Source organism: Oncorhynchus mykiss, chromosome 3 (assembly GCF_013265735.2).
Source record: "Oncorhynchus mykiss isolate Arlee chromosome 3, USDA_OmykA_1.1, whole genome shotgun sequence".
NCBI classification, from domain to species: Eukaryota; Metazoa; Chordata; class Actinopteri; order Salmoniformes; family Salmonidae; genus Oncorhynchus; species Oncorhynchus mykiss.
This window is the reverse complement of record NC_048567.1, coordinates 29,802,306-29,819,253: the sequence shown is the minus strand read 5'-3', so window position 1 is coordinate 29,819,253 and position 16,948 is coordinate 29,802,306. Positions and strand designations below refer to the sequence as shown.

Here is a 16,948-nt window from a genome sequence, read left to right as displayed (position 1 = left end):
CATTGAAGCATTCTGTTCCTAATCAAGCTTTTATTCAACCTGATATTATGAGGAGCCAGGGAGAATTTTACAGGGCAGTAAAGACCGCTGGCTCTGTGACCATAAACTGCATTGCACTGTACTATACAATGTCTACAAGGGGCAGTGGACAGGGATGTGGGAGCGGGAACGGCCAGGGAAGTTTAGCTGGCTGCAGAGACTATTTTAGAGTGCCTAGATTCACCATCTATTGTAAATCAACGAGACTTCCTATTGCATGCTGTACATTTCTCCGATTGCACAGCATAGCCGTCACTTAAATCAGTTAGATTTTCCTGTCGACACAAAGTGTTTTCAGGAAGTATTCAGAACCCTTGACTTTTTCCACATTTTGTTACATTACAGCCTCATTCTAAAATTGATTTAATGTTTTTTTTCCCCTCATCAATCTAAACACAATACCCCATAATGACAGAGCAACATTTATTTTTTTTTAGCAATGAAAAGCTGAAATGTGACATTTGCATAAGTATTCAGATCCTTTATTCAGTACTTTGTTGAATCACCTTTGGCAGCGACTACAGCCTCGAGTCTTCTAGGATATGATGCTACAAGTTTGGCACACCTGTATTTGGAGAGTTTCTCCCATTCTTCTCTGCAGATTATCTCAAGCTCTTTCAGGTTGGATGGTAGCAGCGCTGCACAGCTATTTTCAGGTCTCTCCAGAAATGTTTGATCGGGTTCAAGTCCGGGCTCTGGCTGGCCCACTCAAGGACATTCAGAGACTTGTCCCGAAGCCACTCCTGTGTTGTCTTGGCATTTATGCCAAAGAGTTCAATCTTGGCCAGAGAATCTTGTTTCTCATGGTCTGAGAGTATTTAGGTGCCTTTTGGCAAACTCAAGCGGGCTGTCAAGTGCCTTTTACTGAGGAGTGGCTTCCGTCTGGCAACTCTACCACAAAGGCCTGATTGGTGGAGTACTGCAAAGATGGTTGTCCTTCTGGAATATTCTCCCATCTCCATCGAGTGACCATCGGGTTGTTGGTTACCTCCCTGACCAAGGCGCTTCTCCCCCGATTGCTCAGCACTAGGAATCTTGCTGCATCCAGACTTCTTCCATTTAAGAATGATGGAGGCCACTGTGTTCGTAGGGATCTTCAATGCTGAAGACATTTTTTGGTGTCCGTCCCCAGATCTGTGCCTCGACACAGTCCTGTCTCGGGAACTCTACAGACAATTCCTTCGACCTCATGGCTTAGTTTTTGCTTTTGTACTGTCAACTGTGAGACCTTATAAAGACAGTGTGTGCCTTTCCAAATAATGTCCAATCAATTGAATTTACCACAGGTGGACTCCAATTCAAGTTGTAGAAACATCAAGGATGATTAATGGAAACAGGATGTACCTGAACTCAATTTCGTGTCTCATAGCAAAGGGTCTGAATACTTTTGTAAATAGGGTATTCATTTTCAATAATAAAAAATACTGTTTTTGCTTTGCCACGATGGGGTTTTGTGTGTAGATTGAGGAGTAAAAGTATTTATTTAATCCATTTTAGTATAAGCCTGTAACGTAACAAAATGTGGAAAAAGTATAAGTGGAAAAAACATTGCACTCGTCCATATTTAAACATACAGTGTAGCTGACCAGACATTGGACCGGAGTCTCCCTGTCATTCCCTGTTAGACGGAACAACGACTTATCAGCTCAGATCACTTTGCCTCAATTAAGTGCGTGTGCTGAAGAACAAATGGAAAAAGCTGACCTCAACGCTGGTTTCCATTAGATTTTTTGTGTCTGTGCAGGAGGAACCATATGTCATGCTTAAGAAGTCTGACAAGGCGCTGGTGGGCAATGACCGTTTCGAGGGATTCTGTATCGACCTGCTCAAGGAGCTGGCCAGCATCCTGGGCTTCACCTACGAGATCCGCCTGGTGCCTGATGGGAAGTACGGATCGCAGGACGACAAGGGCCAGTGGAACGGCATGATCAAGGAGCTGATGGAACACGTGAGTTGGACTACCAGTTACCTTCTGACTGTTACTATTACTGTCTTACTATTGCTTATAACTAGTGCTCAACATTGTAAATTATTAGATGTTAGGACCCTGTTTTTGTCTGTTAGGATCTGATTTGAAACTTATCACAGTCAAACTTAATGTGTTTTTTTTAACAAAAAATATAAAGATTTAAGACGTACTAGGATGAGTAAACGTATAGCAATATATTGATGTTGGTTTTGAAAGCATCAAATGAAAGCATCGAAGGCTGTTAAAATATAACTGACATTGACAACGCGGACAGTGCCCCGCTGGCATTTTGAGAGTGTCCCTCCCCATCGCCCTCTCCCTGTCCTCAGACCCCCTGGTCAACGATGTGCTCGGCTGGAAAAGCTGTAATAGCTAGAGTGGCATTTAGAGAAGGGAGAGGGTGGGAGTCGGACGGTTCGAGTCAATGGCTAGGTGCAGAAAGGGTTAGGAAAGGTGGGCTAGCGCCGTAGCACTTAATCTCTGCCTTAGCCAGATCCAGCTTTTATCAGATCCAGGTTGATATCAGTAACCTTGAGGGGGAACTAAGAGATTGAGGCAGGAAAATGTTGCTTATATAAATACAAGCTTTCTTCATAATGAACAGTAAACATAGGCTACAGATGTCCATATGTTATTGTATCTTACTCTTTTTTTCTATCATTATTGTATTCTGCATTGTTGAAAGGGCTTGCAAGAATGCATTTCACTGTTAGTCTACACATGTTGTTTACGAAGCATGTGACAATGAACGTTGATTTCATTTGATTTGACAGTTGAATGTTACCAATAGCCACTATCTAGAGAGTAGCCTGGATATACACACGGATTTCAGTCTTTCACTTTTGTTTTGAGGATAACAATCAAATCAAATGTTATTTGTCACATGCACCGAATACAACCTTACAGTGAAATGCTTACTTACAAGCCCTTAAACCAACAATACAATTTTAAGAAAATACACAACAAAAATGTAAGAGATAAGAAAAACAAATAATTAAAGAGCCGCAGTTAATAACAATAGCGGGGCTATATACAGTGGTACTGGTGGTAATGTGTCAACGTGCGGGGGCACCGGTGTCGAGGTAGTTGAGGGAATTATGTACATGCAGGTAGGGTTATTAAAGTGGCTATGCATAGATGATAACAGAGAGTAGTAGTAGCGTAGGGTGGGGGGGGGGGGGCAAATTGTCAGGGTAGCCATTTGATTAGCTGTTTAGGAGTCTTATGGCTTGGGGGTAGAAGCTGTTTAGAAGCCTCTTGGACCTAGACTTGGCGGGTCAGTAGTCATTTAGGCAGGTTACCTTAGTGTTCTTGGGAACAGGGACTATGGTGGTCTGCTTGAAACGTGTTGGTATTACAGACTCAGACAGGGAGAGGTTGAAAATGTCAGTGAAGACACATTGGTCAGCGCATGCTCGGAGTACACTTCCTGGTAATCCGTCTGGCCCAGCGGCCTTGTGAATGTTGACCTGTTTGAAGGTCTTACTCACATCGGCTGTGGAAAGCGTGATCACACAGTGTGATTCAGTCAGGTTTCAAAGTTGTCTAGACAGTAGAGAACATTTGAAAACAACAAAGCAAGTTTCAGAGCACCTGTATCTATATCTCCATTCATATATCCCATGCTGTGAAATGTACTTTGTACTGTACTCAGTGCACTCCAACACATTTTCCCCCTATAGTGTATTATGGGCAACATATACTTAGTACAATGCAGATGAATTCAAGCCCTGTGGTCTTACTTGTTTTGATATATGGTTTGAGTTCACTCTCAGCAGTTTCTCACAGTTAAATAGTTGGCTGAAGAGGTCTCAGTAATTCCTGAACACTTATCTTGGCTTGGGTAGAACTGAGCATGCTACATGATGTTTTCTACAGTTCTACTGTATTTGGGTCTATTGCTTCCAAGATAGTAATATCAGCTGATAGTAGAGGAATCAAGAACACCAATGTTCCATTCAGATATTACGTACTGTAGGTGTACCTATTATCTGCATCACGGTTATAGAATACAGTAATATAGGACTAGGTTTTGATCTAGTATGTTCCTTACACAGTATGTAAAGGGTAAGTGTGCTATAGATTGTCTCCCTGTGCTACTGCTCTTTATTTGAGTGGCCTACACTGTATCAACACTGCTATATGGATTTATTTAGCTGGTTCTATTTTGTGGCTCAGAGCTTTTCTTCCTCCTGTCTATACTGATAAGCTGATCTTGAAACAGCAGACCTGGAAAGTAAACTTTGGAGTCAGCTCAAGAGAACTGTCCTGGGATTGCCATGAGAAGCTTGGATGGATATTGGTTTCCATACAAGTAAACCAACAACACCAACAACAATATCATTCATATATTCATAATTCCATTCCTTTACTTTAGATTTGTGTGTATTGTGCATATTGTTGTGAAATTGCTAAATATTACCTGTTAGATATTACTGCACTGTTGGAGCTAGAAACACAAGCATTTCGCTACACCTGCAATAACATCTGCTAAACACGTGTATGTGACCAATAACATTTCATTTGACAACCTTATCCCAAGGATTGGTATCATGGCTGTGGTCCTGCATTCTGTTCATCCCATACCAGAATCACCATGTGTCATTGGCTAATGTGCTGACAGGTTTGACATCCATGTCACGACTTCTACCGAAGTCGATGCCTCTCCTTGTTCGGGCGGTCCTCTGCGGTCGACGTCGCCGGTCTTCTAGCCATCCCCGATTCATTTTCCATTTGTCTTGTCTTGTTTTCCCACACACCTGGTTCTCATTTCCCTCATTATGTGTTGTGTATTTAACCCTCTGTTTCCCCCGTGTCTTTGTGTGGTATTGTTTCTTCTGTTTCATGTTATGCGCACGTTAGTCTGTTGCGCTGGGTTATGTTAACCCGTATTGTTATTTCGTGTTCACTTTGCCGTGTGCTTTTGGTTCACCTAAATAAAAGGCTCCGTTGGGTACCCAATATCTGCTCTCCTGCACCTGAATCCCTTATAGCCATTTACGAATACCTGACAATCCAATGGAAGTCATGGATATGTTTCTGGGATGCTTTTATGCAAATAGAGGTATGAGCTCAGATGACACTGACAGCAAACAAATATTTATTAACCCATGTTGTGTTGGGATGACCACATAACATTACAATGCTGCCGTTTACTAGTGACCCAACAGGTCACCTACAGTTGTTAGATACATTTATTGGTTTAAGGAAGACGACAAGCAAAACAAAGCTGTCTGCGTTTGTTATCAGCTGATTCGTCCTGCCAGCCCACAATCTCACGTAAATCATAGTTTCATTACTCAACGGTGCAGTAGTCGTGTGTGTTTATTAAAAGCAGTTGTAAGCCTTCATTCATCTTTGTAGGTCACCGAGCTCTGTCAACAAAGAAGCAAAATGTGGTTTGACAAAAATAGAGTCTTTGTTGGTATGTCTGATGTCACCTTTTGTCAACGTGTAGGAAGGATTTCTGATTTCTAAAAACATGCATGCATGTAGCTGGGTTAGTGTTTTTCTATACATTCCCTGAGATTGTACTATTGAATAAACCAAGACAGAAGTATTGCATTGTGTCTCACCTACAAGTCCAACTTTGTGTGCATCAGGTGAATATACAGTATTTCTGTCTATGCATACACATGTATACATGATTAATAGGCTGTTGTGTGTAAATACAAATAGGATACATATTGAATGAGAAAGAGTGTGTGTGTTGTGGCTAATTAAACACAAAACAGCCTTCCGTGCCCATGTAGCATAGCGGCCTTTATTTTCCTCTGAGTCGTCAAAGCTCACTACAATGCCAAAGAGCATTGTTCAAAAGGCGTTAAATTATGCAACAGGTCATGTTAAACTTGATTTAGTCACAATAGATTATCCAATTAATCATGATGTTGATGCCAGTATTATTAGCGAGCTTAACACATCATTTGTTTCTTTTCAATTAATCTCTTGCTCCGTCAGACACACAGGAAGGTTACGGCGAGACCGATGCACACCACAGCAATCCACACATCTCATTGTCTACATGTAGAGATAGCAGACTGGACTTGGGACCTTGGCAAGATATTGGATTGAAAAGGGGCTTTATTTGCAGTTCTAGGCACGTACACGTGTTGTCTCTATCTGAGGGTCGCAGACCTGATTGGTTTTACAGTGGTACGCGGAGGAGTTTTTGACTACTGAGGGCGGGATAGTGGTCAGAGCTGTCATTTTGACGGACGGACAGCATGACTTTCAATTGCATCAACAACCACAGCTACATTATTCTGCTACATGATAGTGTTTTGTGCTATAGAAGTCTACTTGAAGGATAGGGTGATGTTATAGTAATGCAAATGCCATTATCACTCTACAATCCTTTGCTATTCAAGGGGGACGTACTGTAGTCAGACGATGGAATTACCAGGGACAACATTTCTCTAGTCATAAATGCAAATTGAAATAGTGGTGGACAATGAGGCAGTTGGAGCACCATATGCAAATCTTTGTAAAACAATCGAGTTAAGAGGTACAGGAAATATGGCGATATGTTCTCCGGCGCTGTCCAAGATTATCATTCAATACACCTATAAGACTAAATAATCAAACCCCACAAATGTTAAAACCAGTAAATGTCAAATGGACTGCAAGTAACACAGATTGTTATATCTTGTTACAGTTAATCTCTGCTGGGAGTGTTGATCTAAACTACCGGTCAAAGATTTTAGAACACCTACTCATTCAAGGGGTTTTCTTTATTTTACTATTTTCTACATTGTAGTATAATAGTGAAGACATCAAAACTATGAAATAACATATGGAATCATGTACTAACCAAAAAAGTGTTAAAGAAATCAAAATATATATTTTATATTTGAGATTCTTCAAACTGCCACCCTTTGCCTTGATGACAGCTTTGCACACTCTTGGCATTCTCTCAAGCAGCTTCTTGAAGTAGTCACCTGGAATGCATTTCAATTACCAGGTGTGCCTCCTTAAAAGTGAATTTGTGGAATTTTTTTCCTTCTTAACCTCTAGCGTCGAGCAAACCCATATCCGGGAGCGTAATCATAGCCTCAAGCTCATTACCATAACGCAACGTTAACTATTCATGAAAATCGCAAATGAAATGAAAGAAATATATTCACTCACAAGCTTAGCCTTTTGTTAACAACACTGTCATCTCAGATTTTCAAAATATGCTTTTCAACCATAGCTACACAAGCATTTGTGTAAGAGTATTGATAGCCTAGCATAGCATTAAGCCTAGCATTCAGCAGGCAACATTTTCACTAAAACAAGAAAAGCATTCAAATAAAATAATTTACCTTTGAAGAACTTCGGATGTTTTCAATGACGAGACTCTCAGTTAGATAGCAAATGTTCATTTTTTCCAAAAATATTATTTGTGTAGGAGAAATCGCTCCGTTTTGTTGGTACCCCCAATCCCAGCCAACAGCTCTGTTTGGCTAAGAAAAAAATCTGAAAATGCAGTCTCTACAACGCCAAACCTTTTACCAAATTAACTCCATAATATCGACAGAAACATGGCAAACATTGTTTAGAATCAATCCTCAAGGTGTTTTTCACATATCTATTCGATGATAAATCATTCGTGGCAGTTGGGTTTCTCCTCGGAAGCAAACTGAAAAATACACGCAGCTGGAGATTACGCAATAATTGCGACGGAGGGCACCAAGCGAGCACCTGGTAGATGTAGTGTAAAATGGTCAATCTTCCAATGATATGCCTACAAATACGTCACAATGCTGTCGACACTATGGGGAAACGACAGAAAGTCTAAGCTCATTCGTGGCCCATTCACAGCCATATAAGGAGTCATTGGAACACAACGCCTTCAAAATCTGGGGCACTTCCTGTTTGAAATTTCATCTTGGTTTCGCCTGTAGCATCAGTTCTGTGGCACTCACAGACAATATCTTTGCAGTTTTGGAAACATCAGGGTGTTTTCTTTCCAAAGCTGTCAATTATATACATAGTCGAGTATCTTTTCGTGACAAAATATCACGCTTAAAACGGGAACGTTTTTTTATCCAATAATAAAATACCGCCCCCAGAGTTCCAAGAAGTTCATGAATTGAGCCAATCAGTTGTGTTGTGACAAGAGGAATGAAAGATCCATAGTTTTTCATTTTACATTTTTTTACAGCTTTTTTTGCTACATACATTTGACATTTTACCTTTTACATATACATTTTACATACATGGTACCCCCAATCCCAGCCAACAGCTCTGCAACTCCCGCAGCTACTTGCCAAGCCTCCCCAGCTTCTACTTCACACAAATCCAGATAGCAGATGTTCTGAAAGAGCTGCAAAATCTGAACCCGTACAAATCAGCTGGGATAGACAATCTGGACCCTCTCTTTCTAAAATTCATTCTTGCAACCCCTACTACCAGTCTGTTCAACCTCTCTTTCGTATCGTCCGAGATCCTTGAAGTTTCCGCGGTCATCCCCCTCTTCAAAGGGGGTGACACTCTAGACCCAAACTGTTACACACCTATCCATCCTGCCCTGCCTTTCTAAAGTCTTCGAAAGCCAGGTTAACTTCTTGGTGACGGGGCAGTATTTTCGCATCCGGATGAAATGCATGCCCAAATTCAACTGCCTGCTACTCATCCCCAGAAGATAAGATATGCACATTATTAGTACATTTGGGTAGAAAACACTCTGAAGTTTCTGTTTGAATCATGTTTGAATCATGTCTGTGAGTATAACAGAACTTATTTAGCAGGCGAAACCCCAAGGACAAACCATTCAAATGTTTCTTTTTTTGAGGTCACTCTCTTTTCAATAGTTTCATTGGGAATCCAGATTTCTAAGGGACCTTCTTGCAGTTCCTATCACTTCCACTGGATATCAACAGTCTTTAGAAATTGGTTGAGGTTATTCCTTTGTGTAATGAAAAAGTACGGCCATCTTGAACGAGGGTCACTTGAAGTGTACTGTTAGATAGAGGCGTGCGACCAGAAAGCTAGCTACAGTTTGTTTTCCTCCTGTATTGAACACAGATCATCCCGTCTTCAATTTTATCTATTATTTACGTAAGAAAATACCTAAAGTTGTATTACAAAATAATTTTGAAATGTTTTGGCAAAGTTTACAGGTAACTTTTAAGATATTTTGTAGTCACGTTGGAACCGGTGTTTTTCTGGATCAAACGCGCCAAATAAATTGACATTTTGGATACATATCGAACAAAAGGACCATTTGTGATTGTAGTGCCAACAAAAGAAGCTCGTCAAAGGTAAGGCATGAATTATATTGTTATTTCTGCGTATTGTGTCGCGCCTGCAGGGTTGAAATATGGTGTATCTCTTTGTTTACGGAGGTGCTATACTCAGATAATAGCATTGTTTGCTTTTGCCGAAAAGCCTTTTTGAAATCTGACATGTTGGCTGGATTCACAAGTGTAGCTTTAATTTGCTATCTTGCATGTGTGATTTAATGAAAGTTAGATTTTTATGGTAATTTATTTGAATTAGGCGCTCTGCATTTTTCCTGGTTTTTGGCCAGGTTGGACGCTAGCGTCCCAAATATCCCAGAGAGGTTAATAAACAGATCGCTGACCATTTCGAATCCCACCGTACCTTCTCCGCTGTGCAATCCGGTTTTCGAGCTGGTCACGGGTGCACCTCAGCCAAGCTCAAGGTACTAAACGATATCATAACCGCTATCGATAAAAGACAGTACTGTGCAGCCGTCTTCATCAACATGGCCAAGGCTTTCGACTCTGTCATTCACGTATTCTTAGCGACAGCCTCAACAGCCTTGGTTTCTCAAATGACTGCCTTGCCTGGTTCACCAACTACTTCTCAGATAGAGTTGTATGTCAAATCGGAGGGCCTGTTGTCCGGACCTCTGGCAGTCTCTATGGGGGTACCACAGGGTTAAATTTTGGGGCTGACTCCTTTCTCTGTATATATCTGTATATATCAACGATGTCGCTCTTGCTGCGGGTGATTCCCTAATCCACCTCTACGCAGACAACACCATTCTGTATACATCTGGCCCTTCTTTGGTCACTGTGTTAACAAACCTCCAATCAAGCTTCAATGCCATACAACACTCCTTCCGTGGCCTCCAACTGCTCTTAAACGCTAGTAAATCTAAATGGATGCTTGTTAACCGATCCCTGCCCGCACCCGCCCGCCCGACTAGCATCACTACTCTGGACGGTTTTGACATAGAATATGTGGACAACTACAAATACCTGGGTGTCTGGCTAGACTGTAAACCCTCCTTCCAGACTCATTTAATATCTCCAATACAAAATTAAATCTAGAATCGGCTAGAATCTAGAATCGCAACAAAGCCTCCTTCACTCACGCCGCCAAACTGACTATCCTACCGATCCTTGACTTCGGCGATGTCGTTTACAAAATAGCCTCTAACACTCTACTTAGCACACTGGATGCAGTCTATCACAGTGTCATCCGTTTTGTCACCAAAGCCCCATATACAGTGCCTTGCGAAAGTATTCGGCCCCCATGAACTTTGCGACCTTTTGCCACATTTCAGGCTTCAAACATAAAGATATAAAACTGTATTTTTTTGTGAAGAATCAACAACAAGTGGGACACAATCATGAAGTGGAACGACATTTATTGGATATATCAAACATTTTTAACAAATCAAAAACTGAAAAATTGGCCGTGCAAAATTATTCAGCCCCTTTACTTTCAGTGCAGCAAACTCTCTCCAGAAGTTTAGTGAGGATCTCTGAATGATCCAATGTTGACCTAAATGACTAATGATGATAAATACAATCCACCTGTGTGTAATCAAGTCTCCGTATAAATGCACCTGCACTGTGATAGTCTCAGAGGTCCGTTAAAAGCGCAGAGAGCATCATGAAGAACAAGGAACACACCAGGCAGGTCCGAGATACTGTTGTGAAGAAGTTTAAAGCCGGATTTGGATACAAAAAGATTTCCCAAGCTTTAAACATCCCAAGGAGCACTGTGCAAGCGATAATATTGAAATGGAAGGAGTATCAGACCACTGCAAATCTACCAAGACCTGGCCGTCCCTCTAAACTTTCAGCTCATACAAGGAGAAGACTGATCAGAGATGCAGCCAAGAGGCCCATGATCACTCTGGATGAACTGAAGAGATCTACAGCTGAGGTGGGAGACTCTGTCCATAGGACAACAATCAGTCGTATATTGCACAAATCTGGCCTTTATGGAAGAGTGGCAAGAAGAAAGCCATTTCTTAAAGATATTTACTTAAAAAGTGTCGTTTAAAGTTTGCCACAAGCCACCTGGGAGACACACCAAACATGTGGAAGAAGGTGCTCTGGTCAGATGAAACCAAAATTGAACTTTTTGGCAACAATGCAAAACGTTATGTTTCGCGTAAAAGCAACACAGCTGAACACACCATCCCCACTGTCCAACATGGTGGTGGCAGCATCATGGTTTGGGCCTGCTTTTCTTCAGCAGGGACAGGGAAGATGGTTAAAATTGATGGGAAGATGGATGGAGCCAAATACAGGACCATTCTGGAAGAAAACCTGATGGAGTCTGCAAAAGACCTGAGACTGGGACGGAGATTTGTCTTCCAACAAGACAATGATCCAAAACACAAAGCAAAATCTACAATGGAATGGTTCAAAAATAAACATATCCAGGTGTTAGAATGGCCAAGTCAAAGTCCAGACCTGAATCCAATCGAGAATCTGTGGAAAGAACTGAAAACTGCTGTTCACAAATGCTCTCCATCCAACCTCACTGAGCTCGAGCTGTTTTGCAAGGAGGAATGGGAAAAAATTTCAGTCTCTCGATGTGCAAAACTGATAGAGACATACCCCAAGGGACTTACAGCTGTAATCGCAGCAAAAGTTGGCGCTACAAAGTATTAACTTAAGGGGGCTGAATAATTTTGCACGCCCAATTTTTCAGTTTTTGATTTGTTACAAAAGTTTGAAATATCCAATAAATGTCGTTCCACTTCATGATTGTGTCCCACTTGTTGTTAATTCTTCACAAAAAAATACAGTTTTATATCTTTATGTTTGAAGTCTGAAATGTGGCAAAAGGTCGCAAAGTTCAAGGGGGCCGAATACTTTCGCAAGGCACTGTACCTCCCACCACTGCGACCTGTATGCTCTCGTCGGCTGGCCCTCATTACATATTTGTTGCCAGACCCACTGGCTCCAGGTCATCTATAAGTCTTTGCTAGGTAAAGCTCTGCCTTATCTCAGCTCACTGGTCACGATAACAACACCCACCCGTAGCACGCGCTCCATTAGGTATATCTCACTCATCATCCCCAAAGCCAACACCTCGTTTGGCCGCCTTTCCTTTCAATTTTCTGCTGCCAATAACTGGAACGAATTGCAAAAATCGCTGAAGTTGGAGACTTATATCTCCCTCACTAACTTTAAACATTAGCTATCTGAGCAGCTAACCGATCGCTGCAGCTGTACACAGCCAATCTGTAATAAGCCCATCCAATCTACCTACCTCATCCCCATATTTTTTTTATTTACTTTTTTGCTCTTTTGCACATCATCATCTGCATATCTATCACTCCAGTGTTAATTTGCTGAATTGTAATGACTTCGCTACTATGGCCTATTTATTGCCTTACCTCCTCACTCCATTTGCACACAATGCATATAGACTTTATTTTTCTATTGTGTTGTACGTTTGTTTATTCCATGTGTAACTCTGTTGTTGCTTGTGTCGCACTGATTTGCTTTATCTTGGCCATGTCGCAGTTATAAATGAGAACTTGTTCTCAACTGGCCTAACTGGTTAAATAAAAAAAAATTAAAAAATCATTTATATTACAATGATACATTACCAAACAAACTCTTTAATCCCAACCCTCAGCCACTCTCAGCCCATCCCACCTATCACCATAAACCGCCCTTGTTTGGTTTCCATGTGCCATATATTTTTTTAATTGTGCTGTGATGTTTAACTAAATTTATGAATCTTTCTAATCATACATACATTTTTTTAACCATTCCTGAACCTGTGATCAGAAACAAGCTATATAGGGGCAATACCAGAATAAGTGATCTATTGATTCTGTCTCTTCGCAATAAAATCTAAAGAACTGAGATAGTTGTATGCCCAATATATATAGCATTCTGTTGGTGGCAAGAAATGTATCTAATAATTTAAATTGAAAAACTAAGTGTTGAGTCTAGTGTAGTTTTTTGTACCAGTTCTTAAACCATGTGCTGTTTATTTTGCAACCTGTATGGTGCCGCTGTCTGCATGTTTGTCCTGAAACGGGTATATTTTTCTATTTATGCCAGTTCCTTTTAGCGAAGTTGTATCTTTAATATATGGCAGGCAAACAAGTTCCCTACCTTCTCCATTTTCCAGTTTCTGCCTCCAAATTTTATGGTAGTGCTGCAGTCAGTTGGTTGTAAATTTGGATTGAGTAGATATTCCCACACATTTTCGATAACTGCATAGGTGACATAAATCTAATATAAAAATGTAAAACAAATTCCATGAAGAATGTTTTTTGTTTATCAATATATTTTAGTTAAACCATAACATTTGTTGTAATATTTGTTCTATCTTTTCTGGAGGATAAAACTGAAATTGCAACCAGGTTTGTATGGCTTGTTTAAGAAAGGGTGATACTGTCAACAAAATTTCATTTTCAAATAGTCGGAAATGAGAAGTTGTAATCTGTATGAAGGCAAAAAAGCAATTTTTGAACAAAGGATGAGCTCTTCTTAATAATCTACTGGAGAACCATTTGGGGTTTAAGTATAACTAATGTATGAGTGAAGCTTTTAGTGAGGTTTAATGCTTTAATATTTAATAATTTTAGCCCCCCAAACTCATATTCATTATATAAATAGGCATGTTTAATTTTGTCTGGCTTAGAATTCCAAATAAAATGAATTATTTTTTGCTCGTATGATTTGAAAAACAAATCATCTGGAGTAGGCAATGCCATTAGTAAACTGGGATAGGACCAAAGAGTTAATCAATGTAATTTTTCCATAAATAGACAAGTATTTACCTCTCCATGGTTGCAAAAGAATGATCTATTTTTGCTAATATTCTATCGAAATTAAATGTGGGAAGTTCATTTATATTTTTTGAGATTTGAATACAAAGCATTGTCTACTTCACCATCCGCCCATTTTATTGGTAAACTACAAGGTAGTGTAAACACTGTATTTTTTAATGATCCAATACGTAATAAGGTACACTTGTCATAATACGGTTTTAATCCAGAGGCTAGAAAAGTGATCAAGATCTTCAAATGAGACTGTGCAGGGATCAGGATTTCAGACTAAACCTGTTATGGCTAAACCTGTTATGGCTGCATCCCTTTGTTCTCAATTTCCGCCTGAAGACATACCCTAATCTAACTGCCTGTAGCTCAGCCCCAGAGGCAAGGATAAGCATATTCTTGGTATCATTTGAATGGAAACATTCTGACGTTTGTGGAAATGTTAATTGAATGTAGGATAATATAACACAGTAGATCAGGTGGAAGAAAAGAGAAAGAAAGAGCATACGTTTTCTGTTTTTTATTGTTGTAGTATCATCTTTCACATGTACTAGAATAGCCACACAGTCAGATAGGATGCTGGAGATCATTTTTGATGGATAACACAAGAGGGCAACTGTAGGTGTGCAAAGTGTCAGACTGATAACTTCAGGAATGGGTGAGCTACATGACATTTAGCATGAAGTCACCCAGGTGTCCCACACAAGTTGCCCAAATGTACCCAAGTGGCCGAATTGGTGAAATGACCTATAACTAAATACAGCAGTGCAAATAACTATATACAACATATAAAAAAGCAATTCTAACACACACACACACACACAAAAAAGTTACAAAATATATTTTAAATAAATATTTTAAAAAAACAGTACACCCTTTGGAAGTCCTCGTCACAATATGTTGCTGATAGAGATGGAATTCACGGCACAAACGGTTTACAAAATGTTTCGATTTAGGCTATAAAAATGGATTTTATCAAAGAAAATGGCACTTCATTTGATTACTGGGACCCTCAGGAAGAGAAATAAGAGAAAGATATCAGAATGTAAGTCATAATTTTACCTTCAGATGTGAATGTCATGGCGGAAAATGTTTCCGTTGTTGATTGCTCTTCTCAAACAAAAGCATGGGATTTGTTCTCTGTAATAGCTATTTTAAATTGGAAAACATAGTTTGATTACCAAGATTCTAATCTTTTGAAGGGTGTAAGACACTTTTGAAGGGTGTAAGACAAATTGTCTTCCAATAGGCTTTGATTACATTTCCAATATCCCAGGCCATGTGGATATTCTGTAAGAGTTACATGGAGGCCAATTAGATGGTGGTCAGATCGCATTCAGTCTCCTATTAATACTTTTGAAAATGTTTGATGCCAGCAAGAGCAAGAATAGGAAGTAATCAAGATGGCTAGCTTGATTAAGCCTCCATGTATATTTTACTAGGTCAGGATTCTTCAATCTCCATATATCCACTAATTTTAATGTATCCATGATCTTCATAATCTCCTTAAGTGTGATAGTTAATAGAACGATTTCCTTTACGATAATAGATTATTTTGTTGCTTGTGAGCTCAATACATTATTATATATATTTTAAAAAAAGTGTGGATCATTATTATTTGGCCCATATAGATTAATTAGCAAGATGGTCCAATAGCATTTTTTAAATATATATTCGATAATATATATGCCGGGACAATTAGTTTTTCAGTAGGACCGATTGGAATAATGGCTACCTCTGTATTTTACGCGATAATCTCTCTGGGAGCCATCAGGTGACCACTTGCGCAATGTAGCCGCTTACGGGTATTCTTCAACATAAATGCGGAAAACTACGTCACAATGCTGTAGACACCTTTGGGAATACGGAGAAAGAGTAATCTGGTTGATAGCCCATTCACTGCTCAATAGGGACGCATTGGAACACAGCGCTTTCAAAACATGAGGCACTTCCGGATTGGATTTTTCTCAGGCTTTCGCCTGCAATGTCAGTTCTGTTATACTCACAGACAATATTTTTACAGTTTTGGAAACTTTAGAGTGTTTTCTATCCTAAGCTGTCAATTATATGCATATTCTAGCATCTTCTCCTGACAAAATATCCTGTTTACTACGGGAACGTTATTTTTCCAAAAATGAAAATACTGCCGCCTAGTCACAACAGGTTATTAATTAGTATAATCACCCCTTTTGAGATTCTTTGACCATGACACAAATATATTTCTCCCTCCCAGTCCTTTTTCCACCCAACCTCATCTATATTTGTAGAATGAGTTTCCCGTAAACAATAGATATTATATTCTTTCTCTTTTAGCCATGTAAAAATGGATCTTCTTTTTTTTTATGATCTGATAAGCCATTACAATTATAAATTGCATAATTGACATATTTCATGTAGTCCTCATTATATCCTGTTTTATTACGACTAAAAAAGGAAGAAGGAACATAGATTCTAACGGACACTAATGACTGTAAGTAAAAATGTGTCTTAGGGATCACATTATATTAGTCTGCCAGAGTTGCCTCTGCTGCAGAGGATAAGTTCATTTGAGTTACCAGCCTCAGAAATTGCAGTCCAAATAAATGCTTCACAGAGTTCAATTCAAGCAACATCAACTGTTCAGGGGAGACTGTGTGAATCATGGTCGAATTGCTGCGAAGAAACCAATACTTAAGAAGAGACTTGCTTGGGCCAAGAAACACGAGCAATAGACATTAGAACGGTGGAAATTTGTCTTTTGGTCTGGAGTCCAAATTTCAGATTTTTGGTTCCAAGTGCCCGCCGTGTCTTTATGAGATGTGGTGTAAGTGAACGGATGATCTCTGCATGTGTATTTCCCACCGTAAAGCATGGAGGAGGAGGTGCTATGGTGTGGGGGGTACATTTCTGGTGACACTGTCTGTGATTTATTTAGAATTCAAGGTACACTTAACCAGCATGGC

General features: G+C 39.8%; 1 protein-coding gene across 1 annotated transcript in view; it reads left to right on the top strand.

The window, feature by feature from the left end:
* LOC110517528 (glutamate receptor ionotropic, kainate 3) overlaps positions 1-16,948 on the top strand; it is a 122,087-nt gene that overhangs the window by 81,908 nt on the left and 23,231 nt on the right. Inside the window, exon 10 of the mRNA XM_021595539.2 lies at positions 1,784-1,987. Coding sequence (XP_021451214.1) covers positions 1,784-1,987 — 204 coding nt within the window. The remainder of the gene's footprint in view (positions 1-1,783; positions 1,988-16,948) is intronic.